Genomic DNA, 16,628 nt, shown 5'->3' with positions numbered 1-16,628 from the left:
GATTAAAGTTTTAAAGGCATAAAATTAATTCTCATGCATGATAATGTTTATGTGTCTCGGCCATTGCATAATACATATGAAGTTGTGAATGTTTGCTTTTTGTTTGTTGATTGAATGTCTTAGAATTTATGAAAAAGAACATGGTCGCATGTTCTAATATTTTCAAACCATAACGCAAAATGTACATGGATATGCATGATTGTTTGTCATTTGGTCATGATTACGTTTCGGCATTGCATGTGTCCCATAAAAGTTCAAAGTTTCATATTCATGTCACATGCATTGGGTTTGTGAAATCTTTCAAGAAGAAAAGGTGTCATTTAAAAAAAAAAAAAAAGGTTTTGTCACGACCCCAAAAGCTAGGGTGGGGAAATGCCCTAGTGGAACTCCTCTGTCCACTCAGGAGTATCTAAAAATAGAGTTGTAACCCCTAAGTCGGCGAAGCACAATCGGTGGATCTTGAATGGTTCATAAAAGAAAATGATACCGGAGCGGGGTTGCACCTAAACTAGTGGGTGCCATACGGTAAAGGCGAAAAGCGAACTGCCATACGGTTGATGCAGTAACTAGCAGGGAACACATGGTGCATAGGGGAGCCGTAAGGTATCCATTTATAAGTTAAGAGTCAAAGAAAGGCCTTGAGCTCCAAGTTATGCTATGATATATGAACAAGAACCCAAACTCACATGTTAAATGAACAAATATGAAATAACAAAAAGATGTTTTATGAAAGAAAATGGTTATGGAAGTCATGATATACACGGTGTTTTTAAAAAGTCAAAGGCATAAGTAAAGTTCATGTTCATGCATTCATTCTGAGTTTGCTTACATACGCTTACAATATCTATTACATGTTATTTGTTTACTTACTAAGATTTTTCAAAATCTCACTATTGTAATTTTCACTACCATTCCCCTACTCGGAATGGTAGAAGTTGTGACCGGAATCCAAGAAGATAGTAATGTGGAAGGGCAAGAGACCAGCTCCCCGGATTCCTAAGGAGTCTCTAATGAGACGTGAGGTCTCTTAGGAGTCGTCAATTTATCACTGAGGTGTTGCAGCTTTTTGAGCAACTAAGGAGGATTTTGAATCAGGACAAAGCCAACTAGGATCAATCCCACTAAAAGACTTATGTTATGGGACCTTTTTTATGATTGGCTTATTTTAATGACACTTGATGTAATGGTCTCACGTTTTGGGAGTTTCTTTTGGAACAATTAAGTCTTTTGATGACTATTATGAAAATTTCTGCTTTGGAATTTATGTGCTTCGGTACCATGATATATGTCTTATTTATTTGACCTAAGTAGAATTTCCACTGCAATATACTGCATACTGTTATATATCAATAGGTGCATTGCATCTTAACTGTCATATATGAGGGGGATGTAGGCTTGTGTTACATGTCTCGACGCTTCAGTCACCGTTCAATCCCAAGCGAGGGCTGGGGATGTCACATATATATTTCAGCTGATCTTATCTGATTTGGGTGGAAAAACCACACCTCGGAACTAGAGATAACAAATCGTGTTTTCGGATTGTGTTCATGTCGTGTCAAGTAATGAATATTCAACTATATAGGTCAACCTAAACCTAACCCGTTAAGCTAAACGTGTCAAACTTCCAACACATTTAGATAACGGGTCGGGTCGTGTCGTGTCACTCGTTTTGATCCGTTTAATAATTAATTATAAATAAGTTAACACGACGCGACTCATTTAAACCTATTTGTTTCATGTAAATGGGTTGAACTACAACTCATAACTCATTTGACCTGATTAACATAATTTTACATAAAAGTTAAAATCTATATTTATTAATAAACACAATATCTTAAAAACTTTATATCAATATTTTTCAAATTTTAACATATAGTAAAACCAATATTACAAACCATACAATAGCAAATATGAGCATAGGTCTAAAAATACAATCCCAATAATAAAAGCAATAAAAACATAAGCATATTGAGAAATACTAATATTACAACTTAACAATAATAAAATTTTAATTTTGAAATAAATTCTAAACAGGTCAAAACGGGTTGATTTCGTGTTAAACAAGTTGACCAATTATTAACTCATTTACAAATCGTGTCTTAACGGGTCAACCCGTTTTTACCCAAATTCATTAACATCAAACTCAAACTCGCTAATTTCATATTGTATTCGTATTGGGTTTACTAGTTGCGTCACACACATATTTCCTTCCCTATGAAGCAAAGACTGAACTTTTCTTGAAGATTTTAATCGACATGGACAGGTCTAACCCAATGATTGGACCGAACCGACCAAAACCAGCCTGTTTGTTCGGTTTTCTCTATCCACCCGAAGTTTTTTACACCCCTAAGATTCCTTTCAGTCAGTAGGAAATTCAAAATTAAAATCTAGCATGAGATGAACGGAGTAAATTCATCTAGTCCCTTATCATTGACACTTGCAGCATTTATGTATTAGACTACAATGTTGGAATTTGATATTGGCGAAGCTTCAATTTAATATAAAACTTCAAATTTCTGAGATTGGCAAGCATGCTTAGGTTGTATTCTTTGGCATGATTCGATTTCGGTATTATTTGTAGAGCAATGCTAAATACAGTTTTAGAATGTGCATGTCTCACGGCACTACCTTTAAAAAAAATGTAGGATTTATTATTAAAAAATAATTTTTTCATGTAGATATTTTCCTTACCCGTGGGGAAGCCAGGTAATTGTTGTACATTGTATCGATAATGTTTGATATCCATGCATATCATGGTTCTTTATAATGTTTACAATTAGGATTATGTCAAGGACCATATTTCACATTAATAAAATAATTAGATATTATAGAAATTCCTTAAATAAGTTTGAATCATTTTCGTAAAAATAGACGAAAGAATATTATTTTATTCTTGATCCAATAAATAGAGTTTTTGACATAAAACAAAATAATGAATCTTAAAAAGTGCTTTTAGGAGAAATAAAATTATTTAGATAAAATGAATTTGCAAAACTAATTTTTATTTACGGGAATCTAAAACTGGAGAGGTTCAATTCCAAAAATATAGGTTTGGTTAAGTAATTTTAAAAATACTTCATTTAAATAGTTTTAGACTTCTAAAAATATTCCAAAATTTTTATAGTATTTGCCTCAATTTTAAAATCATAGGCTAAATTTTAGAACGAGGTTCGAGATTCAAGACTTAGTATACATTTGAGTAATGAGGTGATCTCATATTATCTATAAATAGTAATAAAGAAGTTGTGAAAAAATAATGATAAAATATTATATGATAGTGAATTGTAATAAAATATATATAAAAAATAATAATAAAATATTAAATAGTTCACTATCCAAACAAAGCCTTAAAAAGAAATCGCATGACTAATTCAAGAAAAATTAGAGCAGTTGGTCACAGCATGAGTCCCGCCCGCGTGCCAGTATCAGTGGCAGTCTGCGACCCATTTTCACACATTGCCTTCTCTTCTTTTCTATCATTTCCAACTTTTGTATACGTTTTTATGCTTTGCTTGGGTTTTCTTTTCCAAAATGATAGAATGACTCTCAAATGTATTCATTAAATATGTTCATTCGTATGACTCTCAAATGTATTCATTAAATATGTTCATTCGTGTATATTAATTTTTTTAATTTTTTTTAATAGTTAAAAAAGTGACTATTAATAAATTTATATTTTCTTAATAGTTAAGGATATTTAAAAATTATTTAAACGAAAAAAATTCATTTACATTGGTATGCATATTTGGTGTGCAGGCACTGCTACATCCACTGAGTAGATTCCGAGAAGCCACCCATTAAGTGTAATTTTTTAAAACATTTTTTAAATCCCTTAAAACATTTTTAAAAAAATCACAAATTCATTAAAAAACACTCATTTAACCATTAAATAAAAAATAAAAAATCACAATCGGTGGCTTTTCTCTGAACCTACTCTCGATAGAAATATTATTTCCCTTGGTGTGTATCCTAGTATTGTCTTTTTAGTTTTTGAGTTGTTTACAGGGACTTTAGAGTTTAGATAACTGTCATTCAACCCCCAACAGCGTCCGACACACCACCCCCAATAGGTTTTTAATGTTTTGCTTTATAGTAATGTTACATATAGTCGTAGAGTATATAAGTATCGTGCTGTCGTTTTGAAAAAAAGTAGAGTTTACTATTAAAAAATTAATTTTCTTTTCATATAGATTTCGTATTTATTCATTTTTTTCAAAATGATTACATAACGCTTATACACTCACGACTATAACTATTATTTCTCTTTACTCCACCTCCCTACAGTGATCCACACCCACCATTGTGGAGGCACGTTGAAACTTTTTGCACCATGTCAGGAAATATGGAGCGACTTTTTGTAGCTATTTCTTACTTCGTTTTTCATTTTTGCTTTGTATGACTTGTTTGGAATTTCTCTTCTCACTGTTCGTACTACATTTATTTTCTTTTATTTTAATGTAATGTTTAATTATTTCGCTCAAACAAACGACATAATGTAATTGTTTTGTGTTTTGATTTGATTTTATGTGAAATTGATAAATGAGTTCAGTTTACATTAACATGAAAGAGGTTCAGGACATCTTCTTGATTCTTAACCAAAGAAAGAGATGAGAAATTTCGTTACTTGGGCTACAATCTTGTGTATCTCATTGTTTTAAAAAGCAATGGGAAGGCTGAGGTTTCAGCCTCCCATTGGGTGTTGAAAACCCCCCTTTTTACACCGTGTCGTATTCAAAAGTGGACTCTAAAGGCATTTGAAGTCTGAGACTCTGAATTGTTTGTTTGCTTATTGCTTTGAGCAGTGCTAGCGTGCTGGGCGTGGCCGCACAAATCTTTCTTTTTATTTTTTATATTTTTTTAACATATTTAAATATTTTAAAAAATTAAAAATATTTATATATCAATACACTAAAAATTATTTTTTTAATTATTAAATAAAAAAATTAAATATATGAGCAATCAAAATTAGACGATAGACTAGTATTTTTCTATTATTTTTGGGTAAATAAATGTACAGAATTTTTTTGTTAATAAATGTACGGAATCCCATTCATCCTTTGCACACTTTTTGAAATATAAGTCCAGAAGAGATGGTATAGTTATAAATAAAAGTTTAATAAAATATTATTATAATATTATTTTTTACTATTATTATTATTTAAAAATTTAAAAATGTTAAATTATTTATGATATTTTATGTAAAATTTTTAAAAAATTGTAATTATATGATGAGAAGAATATCCAAACGGGGCCTAAGGCTTATCTGTTCTCTATATTTCACATGGCACAATGCCACCAGTTTTAATCAAAGCATAACATTTAAGGAAAAAAGAGAGTGATCAATAAAATTTGAACTTCCAAATGCTTAGTTATGGCTACCATAAATAAATAATATCCTTCTTTTACAGAGTAGAGAAAATCAGTTCCCTAATTGGGGTCTCCTTTGGATTCCCTACCACCAACCACTGTAATATACTCTAGTATGAAGATCAATGCAAGTTTCTAAAAACCAAAGAATTCCCTTAAACATACAAGTTTTTTTTTTTTTTTTTTTTGGAAGTTAAAAGAAAAAAACTCTTTATTGCTAAAATGAGAAAGTATTACATGGAGTGGCACCAAATTGTGTTGAATTATGTTTATACACTAATACACCGCTCCCGCCCTGGTTTCATCGTCGTCTCTCTCTTTCTTCATCTCAACTAAACCCTGCATTACTTTTCCCTTTTCTCATCGTGCTCGTCAATCATCAACACAAATATCAGCCCATTCCTCTAGCTACCAATGTATCCCAGCCGATGAAGGATCATTGCTAAAATGAGCATGCATATAGCCAGAATCAATCCAGGCCTTCCCAGCAGCCATTTCTTTGTCTTCTTTGCACATTCCACTCCCCTTTGAACCCTATCCGCCCACTGCATCTGCAACAACAATTCAACACAAATCGATTCTTTCATATTAGCCACCAATTATGGCACATTGTGCACAATTTAGACAAGGTGTCCTAGGTGAATTTTCTCAAGAGCACTCTTTCATATCTTCTAATTTCAAGGGACCACAGTTCCAACTATTGGTTTTTTAGTAAACCTGCATAAACCTATCAAGAAATCATATCACTTTTCAGTTTGATAATTTCACTCTGTTATTAAGTTCATCAAAAAAAGAAAAAAAAATAGGGGGCAGAGTGCCCCACGAAGGAAGGCCCATGCTGAAGAATGAGAAGTAAGGATAGGATCCAAGCATATATACAAATAAGCTAGCTAATGGCAACTGCTGTGATGTTTCATGAACAAACAACATTCATTAGACATTAAAAAAATATTGGCCATTTTCAATGATAATAAAGCATGAGTAAAAGAAGGTACCATTCTATCCAAGTCCTCTGGTGATAATGATGACATGGCTGCTTGAGCTTTTGCTGCATCTTCTCGAGAAAGCTTCAAACCGAATTGTTCGCTCATGTTTGCCATCATGTCGGGGCTCATGTTCTTAATCATTGATGTAAACATCTGTAAAGTATATAAAACAAAATATTAAGGTCTACATAGAGACCATACAAGATCATGGAGATATCATTTTATGAAATTCTTAGCCACAAACAAAATAATGCCGTTCAACAGTGCATTTTAAACAAACAAAGGCACAAACTCATCTTTAAGAACTTGAAACTTCTTTAGAAACAATAAGCAGCCACTGACAAGAGCGAGCCAAAAATAGATGATACAAGTTTATAAACTTAAGAATATATGTAATACTAATTGTAAATTGCAGGAAAAATTTTACAAATAAAGTTTTAAAAAAATTTCAGTTAAAGTCTAACATAATTATAGAATTCCATCAACCTATGACATCATACATCTTATCTGTTACCTTATAAAAATTTTGTTTACCGATCAATAAAAAATCTGTTACTTTATAAAAAGAACAAACCTGCTGCATTGCTGGATCTTTCATTTGGTTTCTCATCTGCTCTTGCAAATCAGAAGTTGAGGTTGGGAAGCTTGACTGAGAAGTATTTATTGAATCTGAAAATAGACCACGAGCTGAACTAGATTCACCCACAGCACTGCTCCTATTTTCTAGAGGATTTTTCTGGCCTCCCGAAGATTTTGGCCCACTATATGAACCATTTACAGCTGTTGCCATTGGAGCTGAGTCTTTCCCTCTGAAAGAGGATGTCATTTCAAACATCTTCTGCAGGTCCCCTGGTGACATTTTGCTCATCATATCACTTGCTGTTTTAAGCATGTCAGGTGTCACATTAGGAGGAACTGACCCAAGTTTAAAGTTGTTAAAATCACTTTCGGATGAACCTCCAACAAAATTTGGGGTCTCCCCCTGAAATGATGAAGCCAAGTCAAGCATTTTCTGAAGTTCTTCGGGTGACATCTTGCCAATCATATTTGAAGCAGTCTTAATCATTTCGGGAGGTATCTCCCCAGATTTTCCAGGATTCAAAGCAGCCAGTGTGTCCGGATCAGCATTTGAAATGAAATTCTGGAACGATCTATAAAGTAAATACACAAGCACACAAATGTTAACCTATTTTGAATTTATCTCCCGACGATTGTACGGAAAACAATAACAGAATCGTCCAAAGTGACAAGAGAACCTTTATATATCACCAGGAAACAAAAAGATAAGTATATTTCCAACAGCACCACATCATATTTCAGATTTCAGTTCAGTTCTGAGATACTTTCTTTAAAAAAGAGCCAAGAAGTATAAGGAAGCCGGATTTCCTTTCAAATTGAATGCACTGAAGCAGTGCAAAGGAGAACTATTTTTATCCAATGTCAACTCTTAATGCCTTTTATTTTTATCTATTTTTTTATAGTGAAGAATCCTGGAGACCATGCAACACTCTTAATGGGATTAATTCTAGCAGAATCATCCAATGTATGTAGCTTGGCACCCTATCCTAGTCTCTCTCTTCCCCCCTCCTTGCAAATCAGATTTGTTTCCATGGTACATAAGTAAATTAATCTTAGCATTAATTTTTAACCACTAACTGCGTACTGCAGTATTTTAAAAGATTTCATGAGGTTCAATCTCAATTCAAACTTTCTATATTATAGGCAAAAACATAATTAAACATAGAAAACAACAACAAAGACGTCACCTAATTCTCCAAATTTCAAATTAATGAAATGTATGAAGTGTTATGCGGACACACAAGTAATATCTTCAACATAAATTGTTAGTAGACAGTGGTTAATAACTCTTTTATGGATGCAAACAAACCTTACAGCTTCCGAGTCATCTTTCAAAGCATGCAAAGCCTCAGAATTTGTCGTGATACCCCCATTGTTAACTGCACTTTGATTCTTAGTAGAGTTATTTAGCTGTGATTGCACCATCAAATTTTCTGTGCACGACCTTTTATTATTTGCAGGAATTGCAGCATCAACATCTTCAGTTATTTCTTCAATTACTACTCCTATTAAACAATAAAAATCAAACGAATTAAAGTACCGAAAATTAAGTATATATATGCTATAGTCTCTTTTTTTTCAAAGTTAATAAGTTCCAAAAATAATGAGAATGGAAAAACGAGAGTCAACAACCAAGAAATAAACACACCTCTCGGCAAACGTCCACCACCTTCTTCGGACAATCTTTCCTTGGCATCCCTGTGACAACATTTCAATGCCATTTAGCATGACTAATTTGCCAGCTCAGATTCATTATGTTGCAATGGACATTTTCAATACTTAAGAGGGAAGATGAACTCTACCAAATCAGCAACGTAGATTTTCATACTGACTTAACGTATGAAGCAAAGGCTTAAATACTGTGAATGCCACAGCAAATTACAAATAACAGCAAGATTCTTTCATTGTGAGAGAGTTTGAGAGAGGTGCCGCACCTTAAAACATCTGAAATGGTTTCATCGGGGGAAACTTCAAGTGCCTTGCTCAAATCAGAGATGGCATCCTAACATATTAAAAAATGACATCAAATAACACAATCAGATCAGAATCCATTGACATAAAAATAAGCATCCCTTAGAAGAACAATATGGAAATCACAGCAAACAACTCATGTAAATGCATGAAACTCACTTCTAATTGACCAAGTTCTTTGTATGCTTGACCTCTTCGGTATAGAGCTTTGACATTCTTTGTATCATATGCCAAAACCTGAAGCAGTAGGAAAAATAAATAACTGAAATTAAAGAAGGTAGAGATAGTGGGAATGAAAGAAACTAACTAATTAAGATATATTAGTGTCCATTTATATAGGCAGTAGTAAAAGAAATCGAAGAAGTTTTAGGTTAGGTTTGGATAGTGAGTTGAGATGAGATGAGATGAGTTGAGATGAAAGTTGAAAGTTGAATAAAATATTATTAGAATATTATTTTTTTAATATTACTAGTGTTTTGGAATTTCAAAAAGTTGAATTGATTATTGTATTTTGTGTGGGAATTTGTGAAAGTTGTAATGATAAAATGAGATGAGATGAGATGGATTGAGAGCTCTCTCAATCCAAACCGAGCCTAGTTTATGCTGTCTATTGATCTTCCTACATATGTTATAACATGTTCCCTTCCTGTTTATATTTCCAGAATGTCATAATGCCTCCCTAATAAATGTATTTTTTTCTCAAAAGATGCATCACTTTGAATGTTTGGATACGGACGTCATAAATGGATGACTAATACCATATTACATGATTAGATCAGAAGAGAAAATTGAATTCTTCATACCTCCGAGCCTTCTCTTATGCATTCACCATACTGCCTTGTTTTCAAGTAACACGACATCAAGTTGAGTGAGCATGCCAATAATAGCGTTCTGCCTTTGGAGGATGGAATGCCTTGCAGATTTTTCTTTGCCTAAATTTAGTTAGAAAGAAGATGCAAAATAATATTCAGTCAATAAGGAAAACCCTACAGCCAGCAAAATAAATAAAAGGTTCAGAAGAACATAGAGGTTCCCTTACAAGTAAATATTTCTGCAAGGCATCTTCAAACCTTCCCAGACTGTGAAGCTCATTACCCTGGAAAATTGATAATAAATCCATAAATACATGGTAGACAACAATACAGTGCATAAAAGTATACAGAAGCAGAAGTAGATTTTGCTAAATTCAGTCAGTCTTGATTCATTAATGTATGCCCAGACCTATTCAATGGCAGAGTTACGTAGGATCTAGAAAGTATTCCAAGTAGTTAGAGCCTGTATCTTCTTCATTTTTTTCTCAATAAAATTACAGAAATATTTATTTTGTGGAAGCATTATTTCAAGATAGCGTTTTACCAAGTTAATTTCCTTTTTTTGGAGATATATAGGGGTCTTATGAATAAAAAATGGGCCATACAGTTGCATCAAACCTAGGATTATCATTATAGATTGGGGATTTGAATGCAGGAGATGGTGCGGAGGAAATTATGGGTTTGTTGTTAGTGCCTTGTGAGGAGGAATGTTTAGGCTCAGGCATGTAGTTGGGAGCTGTGTCTGGGAAAAATATTGTTCCCCTGGTATCTCTTCCTCCGATAAACCATATAGCGGGTTCATCATCAGATTAGGTTCTACATAAGGTTAACGAGATTCAGCAGTGTGTGGGGCTTCCACATGAGGGATGCGACAACCAATTTGCAGAACTACTCACTGTGATTGAGGCGGGCCACTCGCTTGAAACCAAATCAAGATTTAAGAAAAGCAGAGAGTTAAAGCGTCTTTCTTGGGCAATCAACTACGATACTAAGAGAGGTAGTTTGAGTCAAGGGAAGACTAAAGGGAGGGTATTATGAAGCTGTCCTCGTAGAGGGAGTTTCGGGATGGGGTTGGGATTGGGGAGGTGTGTTTTGTTCCTATTTGGGCTTGCTGTATTTTGGATAGATTTCTAATTTTTCACGGGCTTATTGGTCATTAGGGGCTCTCTAATATGGACTAGGTGTTTCTTGTATACGCCCAGTGTACTTGTTTACTTTACTCCTGTTAAAATTATACTTGATGATGTGGAACTTCACCAAGTTAGGACCTTTTTGGCCCACCCCTGACCAGTATACCAACATACACGATCTCACCTTCTCCACAAAACCTCGGCTTTCAACCACATATTGGCATTCTTGAATTATTAAAAGGTTAATAGCATTCTTGAACTTATAAGGGAGGGGGTGTTACATCTAAAAAGCTCCAGGGCTTTTTCCTTCCCATAAATACATTGCTTTTTACAATGTTAGCATCTATATTAAGAGCCCTCACAAGCCATTTATCATTACAGCTCTAAAGCCCACTATGATGTCTATCATTCACCTCAGCATTCTATCCTTTATCCTACTCGAAATCAGTTTCAAGCATAGTTTCTTAACCAGTGTAAAGACAGGTTCAATGATTCATGTCTCTTGCAGAAAATATGAATGTTCTAACTTGAGATTCTTGCTACTTGCCTTTTGCTTTAGCATCTCAGCTGCATTCAATTCATAGGTGATCTGGGCATCAGCACGGGCACGCATGGCTGCCATCTCTTCAGGTGATGCATTAGCCATCTTCTGACCAATCTCAGCCATCTCCTCTGGACGGGTATGCTTCAACTGTTCTGCAGCTATTTTAAAATCTTCAGGTCTCATGTTCTTCATGCTTTCAGAGGCCATCCTCATCAAGTCCGGATTGGACATCATCTGCAATGCAAATGATCAGAGATGGCTATCAAAATATAGGAGACTCTCACCTCTTATCAAAACTACACAGATAAAAAAAATGAGCAAGAGCTTGTTAAATGCTATCAAGTTATTGAGAGCTTAATCAGCACTTGATTTTTTTTCTCGGGGAACAATACAGGCAAAAGTTCAAAACGAACTCCATGGGCATGTAGAAATGAAGCGCCACACCCACAGAATATATTCGAAAGAATAATACATAGACACTGCAATAACAAGGATATGGATATGATTGAAAAAAAGAGATTGATTGAATAAAGCTGATCAGAAAAAAGAAAAAAATTGAATAAAATAATGCTCGAATTCCAAACGAACAACAACCACTATACAAAGGAACGAAAAGTCCCACTACAAATGAAAGGAAAAAAATAGATAATAAAGCTACAATTCCTAGTCCCAACTCAAAATGAGCAATCAAATCGTAGAAACGCATAGATTCTCGTCAGCCACCGGAAAGGAAATATGTTTCACCGCACGACATCACAAAATTAGACTGAATTACAAAGTTATGACAACAGGAAAGGGAAAAAAAAAAGAGAGAGAGAGATCAATAAAGTAATAAAAGAAAGGGAAGCGGACCTGCTGTTGGATCCGAGCAAGCTCGGCGGGTGACATCCGACTCATCTGCTCCTGAGCCAGCCTTATCATCTCCGGATCCATCATTCCGTTAAACATCCCGTCTCTTCCTCTAAAAAATTTTCAAAATCAAACGGATCAGACAAAACTCAACCGCCAAAACCGAACGAGTTTCTTCCTCTTCAAATGCTTTCTACAGAGAAATGGGAAACTTTGGAGGACCCAAGAATTACTTGGGAACAGAAAGAAACACAGTATAAGAAAGATAGAAAGTATTGTTGTATTCGGAAAACTGGGAAGGGATTCGGTATTATTATGGGGGGTATCGCCCACCAAACCTGAACGAAGAAGGTACGGATGGATGGATGAATGCTATTGAAGAGGGCGTGAAACGGAGACCGGCTCAAGACTCGAATATGCGTTTCATGGCATCCTAAACTCAATTACCTTATTTACCCTTTTTGTTTCATCTAATTCCCAAAATTATCCCTGCCCCCAAAGCTCTCCTAATATATCAATCAATCTATCCGCATCACACTGCACTGTCCGTTCCGTTGTGCTCTTTTAGCGAAACCACGTCACACCGCACCGTCATTTTGGTGCGATCTGATCACCAGCAATCAAATTAAGGAATTATCGCTACAATTTTATAAAAATAAATTTATCATATTTTTAATGTTAGGTACATTTTTTTTAAAAAAAACATTAAATATAAATCTCAAATAATCAAGTCTCATATAATAAAAAGTAGATTTCATTAATAAAAAATAATTTTCTTTACATTTTTTTTAGATAGGATCTACTTTTTTACAAAGACGTGTAACTTATCTACTTAAAATTTATACAAATCATTTTTCATTTTCATTTTCGTGCGTTCTGATCATCAGCAATCAAATTAAAGAATTATTGCAACAATTTTATAAAAATAAATTTATCACATTTTTAATGTTAGGTACATTTTTTTTTAAAAAAAATATTAGATATAAGTCTCAATTAGTCAAGTTTCGTATAAATTTTTTATAAAAAATATATCTCACTAATAAAGAATAATTTTCTTACACTTTTTTTTAGGTAAGATCTACTGTTTTACAAAGACTTATATGTAACTTGTCTATTTAAAATTTGTATAAATTATTTTCATTTTTATATGGTATATTAAATTTATTTTATAATAAAAATAATATAATAATTTAATGCAAGGCACGTCATTTTTTAAATTTAATTTTATAAAATTTATTTGTACCATAACACGACACGTCTTTTTTGTAAGTATAAAATAAGCAATTCATTTTACTTTAAAATCAAATTACTAAATGTAATTTTTAATTAAATTTCCTGAATTTTTTTTTTTTTTTAAAATTACTCTTGATGATATGAAAAACACGTATCAGACATGAAGGCGGTGTGTTTTGGAGGAAACTCCAAACTGATTCAGCTATGAGCATTGCTACACAACCTCTACTACACTCTACACTCTATATTTTTTAAAATTTTTAATATTTTTTTAATATTTTTTTTTGAGTTTATTCTTTTTAAATTATTTCAAATTTTTTATTCATTATTCATATAATAAATATTTAATAAAAGAAAAAAATAATAAAAATTAAAAATAATATGAAGTGTGGAGTGTTAGAAAGTTGTGAAGATTTTTTGTTCAGCTATTGTACCAGTTCCAGTCATCAATGGATGAAGTTGTTTTCTCAAAAAAAAAAAATCCTAAAAACTTAAAATAGGAAGTTCAAGCCCAAAAGCTATTTGTACTAATTAATTACTATTCCAGCCGTCTCAAGAGACTACCGGAATTAGTCAGTATCGGATTCGGACCCCATTTTGCTATATCGATATGCTGCTGTTTTGGTCGGATCTTCCACCGCCGGTCTAGATTGGCCAGTATGGTTGGTTCTAAAGCTGGTGTCCAAATTTGGTGCCACACCAACTTCGAAGTGGTTATCAGCCACCAACACCATTACTCTTGTCTCTCTGTGTTATCATGGCTCCTCTATTTTGAGAGATGAGATAAATTAATATTAAAGTTAAAAAATTATTAGAATATATTTTTTAATATTATTTTTATTTTAAAATTTGAAAAAATTAAATTATTTATTTTATTTTGTATTGAAAGTTGAAAAAATTGTAATGATAAGATGAGATGAGATGTTTTCTGAAAACAAACGATAGAGTGGTGCTACTCGGGCTGCTAAATGACCTTTTCATTTTTCTTTAATTTTTTTATTTATATTTTTTTATTATTTAACATTTCAAAAAAATATATATAAAAAAAAAATCAATACACTAATAGTCACTTCCTTAACTATTAAATAAAAAAATTAAAATACATGATATATCAAAATGAAGAGGCAAGTTAAGTGGGTAAAGTATGATTATTCTTAATTTTAAATTTGAAAACTTATAATTTGGTGTGGATATTGTACCTCAAATGAAGAGCTAATGTATCATCTCTTTAACTATTAGCTCTCAATTGGTTATATAGTTGATATAAGTTAGGATAAAAGTTAAAAATTGAATAAAATATTATTAGAATATAATTTTTTTAATATTTTTTTTATTAAGATTTGAAAAAAATAAATTATTTTTTATATTTTATTTAAAAGTTTAAAAAATTTATAATAATTAAATGAAATAAAATGATATAATTTGTGAAAATAAATCAAGCGATGAAATTTAGGCAAAAATGTCAAATGACAAATCCCCGTTAGATTCTTCGCAACTACTAATCTAAAATGCATGAAAAATTCGATCCTTGACAACGGACCAAGATCCTAGAGTTTGTCTAACTCTAAACGTGCCCTTAAACTTCATTATTTTTACATTTATTTTCTATTTTTTTTTTTCATTGGTTATGTTTTCTGCTTTTTTTCCTTCACATATTGTTTTTCTCCTTTTTCTTCTTTTGTTTCTTAGGTTTTTTGTCTTTCCGTTTATATTCTTTTTGGTTTATTTATTTATTTTGATTTAGTTTTATCTTTCTTTAATTATTTTGAGCACAAGATATCCCAAACGGCTCCATAACTAGGCAAGTTGACCTGGCATGGTCCCGACGGACCCCATAGTCTGTCAAGAGTTTTGCACCAAAACCAAACCATGAAATTATTGAAAAAAAGTAACGTTATAGCTCTCTTTCTACGTTTATCTTGCTATATAAAATGTAATATATTTATTATTATTAGATAATTTTTTTTAGAGTAATTCTACATGCAACCGTGAAGTGCGTAACCGCCGCGTAATCGCTTTGAAAAAGAGTGGGGTCCACTATTAAAAAATTAATTTTTTTCATGTGGGTCCCATGTTTTATTCATTTTTTTTAAAGCGATTACACTGCGGTTACGCAATTCACGGTTGTAAGTATATTTTCTCTTTTTTTTAAAATAAATATAAAAATTGATAGATAATGTCACCTCATCATAATGAGATGGTAGTGTGATATATATAATTTTTTATTAAAAATTATACCTATAATTATTTTACAACTATTTTATAACTCTATATCTTGTGTATTTTCACAGATAAGATGATATGAGATTAAAGTTAAAATTTGAATAAAATATTTTTAAAATATATTTTTTAATATTATTTTTATTTTAGAATTTGAAAAAATTGAATTATTTATTTTATTTTATATAAAAATTTATAAAAATTATAATGATTAAATGAGATGAGTTGAAGAAAGTTGTAAAAACAAACGAGATATATGAAATGAAGAGTAATATTATAAAATTATAGTTTTTTTTAATTAAGTAGGATAATTGCATTAGTTTGATTTATTATAAAAGAGTTCATTGTAGCTACATCATTATCAGTTTTGCTATGAAGAAGCAGATGTGTTAGCACAGCATTTATAGTGAAACTCATAAACTTTAGACTACGACTTTTACCGTTTAAAAGCTCATTGATTAAACTTAATGATTAAATACAAAATACTCCTTGAACTTTGTTGAATTAATTCTAATTTTAGGAAATTATTTTTAAGATTAAAAGTTCTATAATTATCTGATTTCATCCCACATTCGTTCGATTTGTTAGCGGGAGAGAAGATACATGAGATTAATGTCACGTAAGACCCAATAAGAAGTCAACACATGATCCTTTTATGCCACTTCAGTGGCTCAGCCACCTCCATAAAAAAATATCTAAAATAATAATAATATTATATACATTATAGAATGTATAAATATCATATAATTACTTTAAAAAAATAATAAAATATATTATTAAAAAATTAAGTAATTTTTTTCATGTAGATTTTATATTTATTTATTTTTTTAAAATGATTATATAATAATTATACACTCATAATTATACACTCACAATTATAACTATCATTTCTCTTAAAATAAATATCAAAATAGCCTAAAATAAAAAAGGTAACCAT

General features: G+C 32.0%; 1 protein-coding gene across 1 annotated transcript; it reads right to left on the bottom strand.

Annotated features, from left to right (window-relative positions):
• Positions 1-5,535: 5,535 nt before the first annotated feature.
• On the bottom strand, positions 5,536-12,625 carry LOC109013997 (outer envelope protein 61). The gene is made up of 11 exons (XM_018996292.2): positions 12,242-12,625; positions 11,393-11,623; positions 9,943-9,999; positions 9,707-9,835; positions 9,063-9,140; positions 8,867-8,934; positions 8,581-8,630; positions 8,242-8,437; positions 6,928-7,504; positions 6,363-6,506; positions 5,536-5,918 (listed from the first exon to the last, which is right to left on the bottom strand). The coding sequence occupies exons 1-11, from the start codon at positions 12,335-12,337 to the stop codon at positions 5,772-5,774; spliced, it is 1,773 nt and encodes a 590-aa protein (XP_018851837.1). The 5' UTR covers positions 12,338-12,625; the 3' UTR covers positions 5,536-5,771.
• Positions 12,626-16,628: the final 4,003 nt, after the last annotated feature.

This window comes from Juglans regia, chromosome 14 (genome assembly GCF_001411555.2).
Source record: "Juglans regia cultivar Chandler chromosome 14, Walnut 2.0, whole genome shotgun sequence".
NCBI classification, from domain to species: domain Eukaryota; kingdom Viridiplantae; phylum Streptophyta; class Magnoliopsida; order Fagales; family Juglandaceae; genus Juglans; species Juglans regia.
Note: the sequence above shows the minus strand (reverse complement) of the source record. Positions and strands in the feature narration are given on the sequence as shown.

Coding starts and splice junctions, on each gene's coding strand:
- LOC109013997 (XM_018996292.2), bottom strand. CDS start 12,337: ATGTTTAACGGAATGATGGATCCGGAGATGATAAGGCTGGCTCAGGAG. Junction 8,935..9,062: donor AAGAACTTGGTCAATTAGAA/GTGAGTTTCATG, acceptor TTAATATGTTAG/GATGCCATCTCTGATTTGAG. Junction 8,631..8,866: donor ACCATTTCAGATGTTTTAAG/GTGCGGCACCTC, acceptor ATGTTGTCACAG/GGATGCCAAGGAAAGATTGT.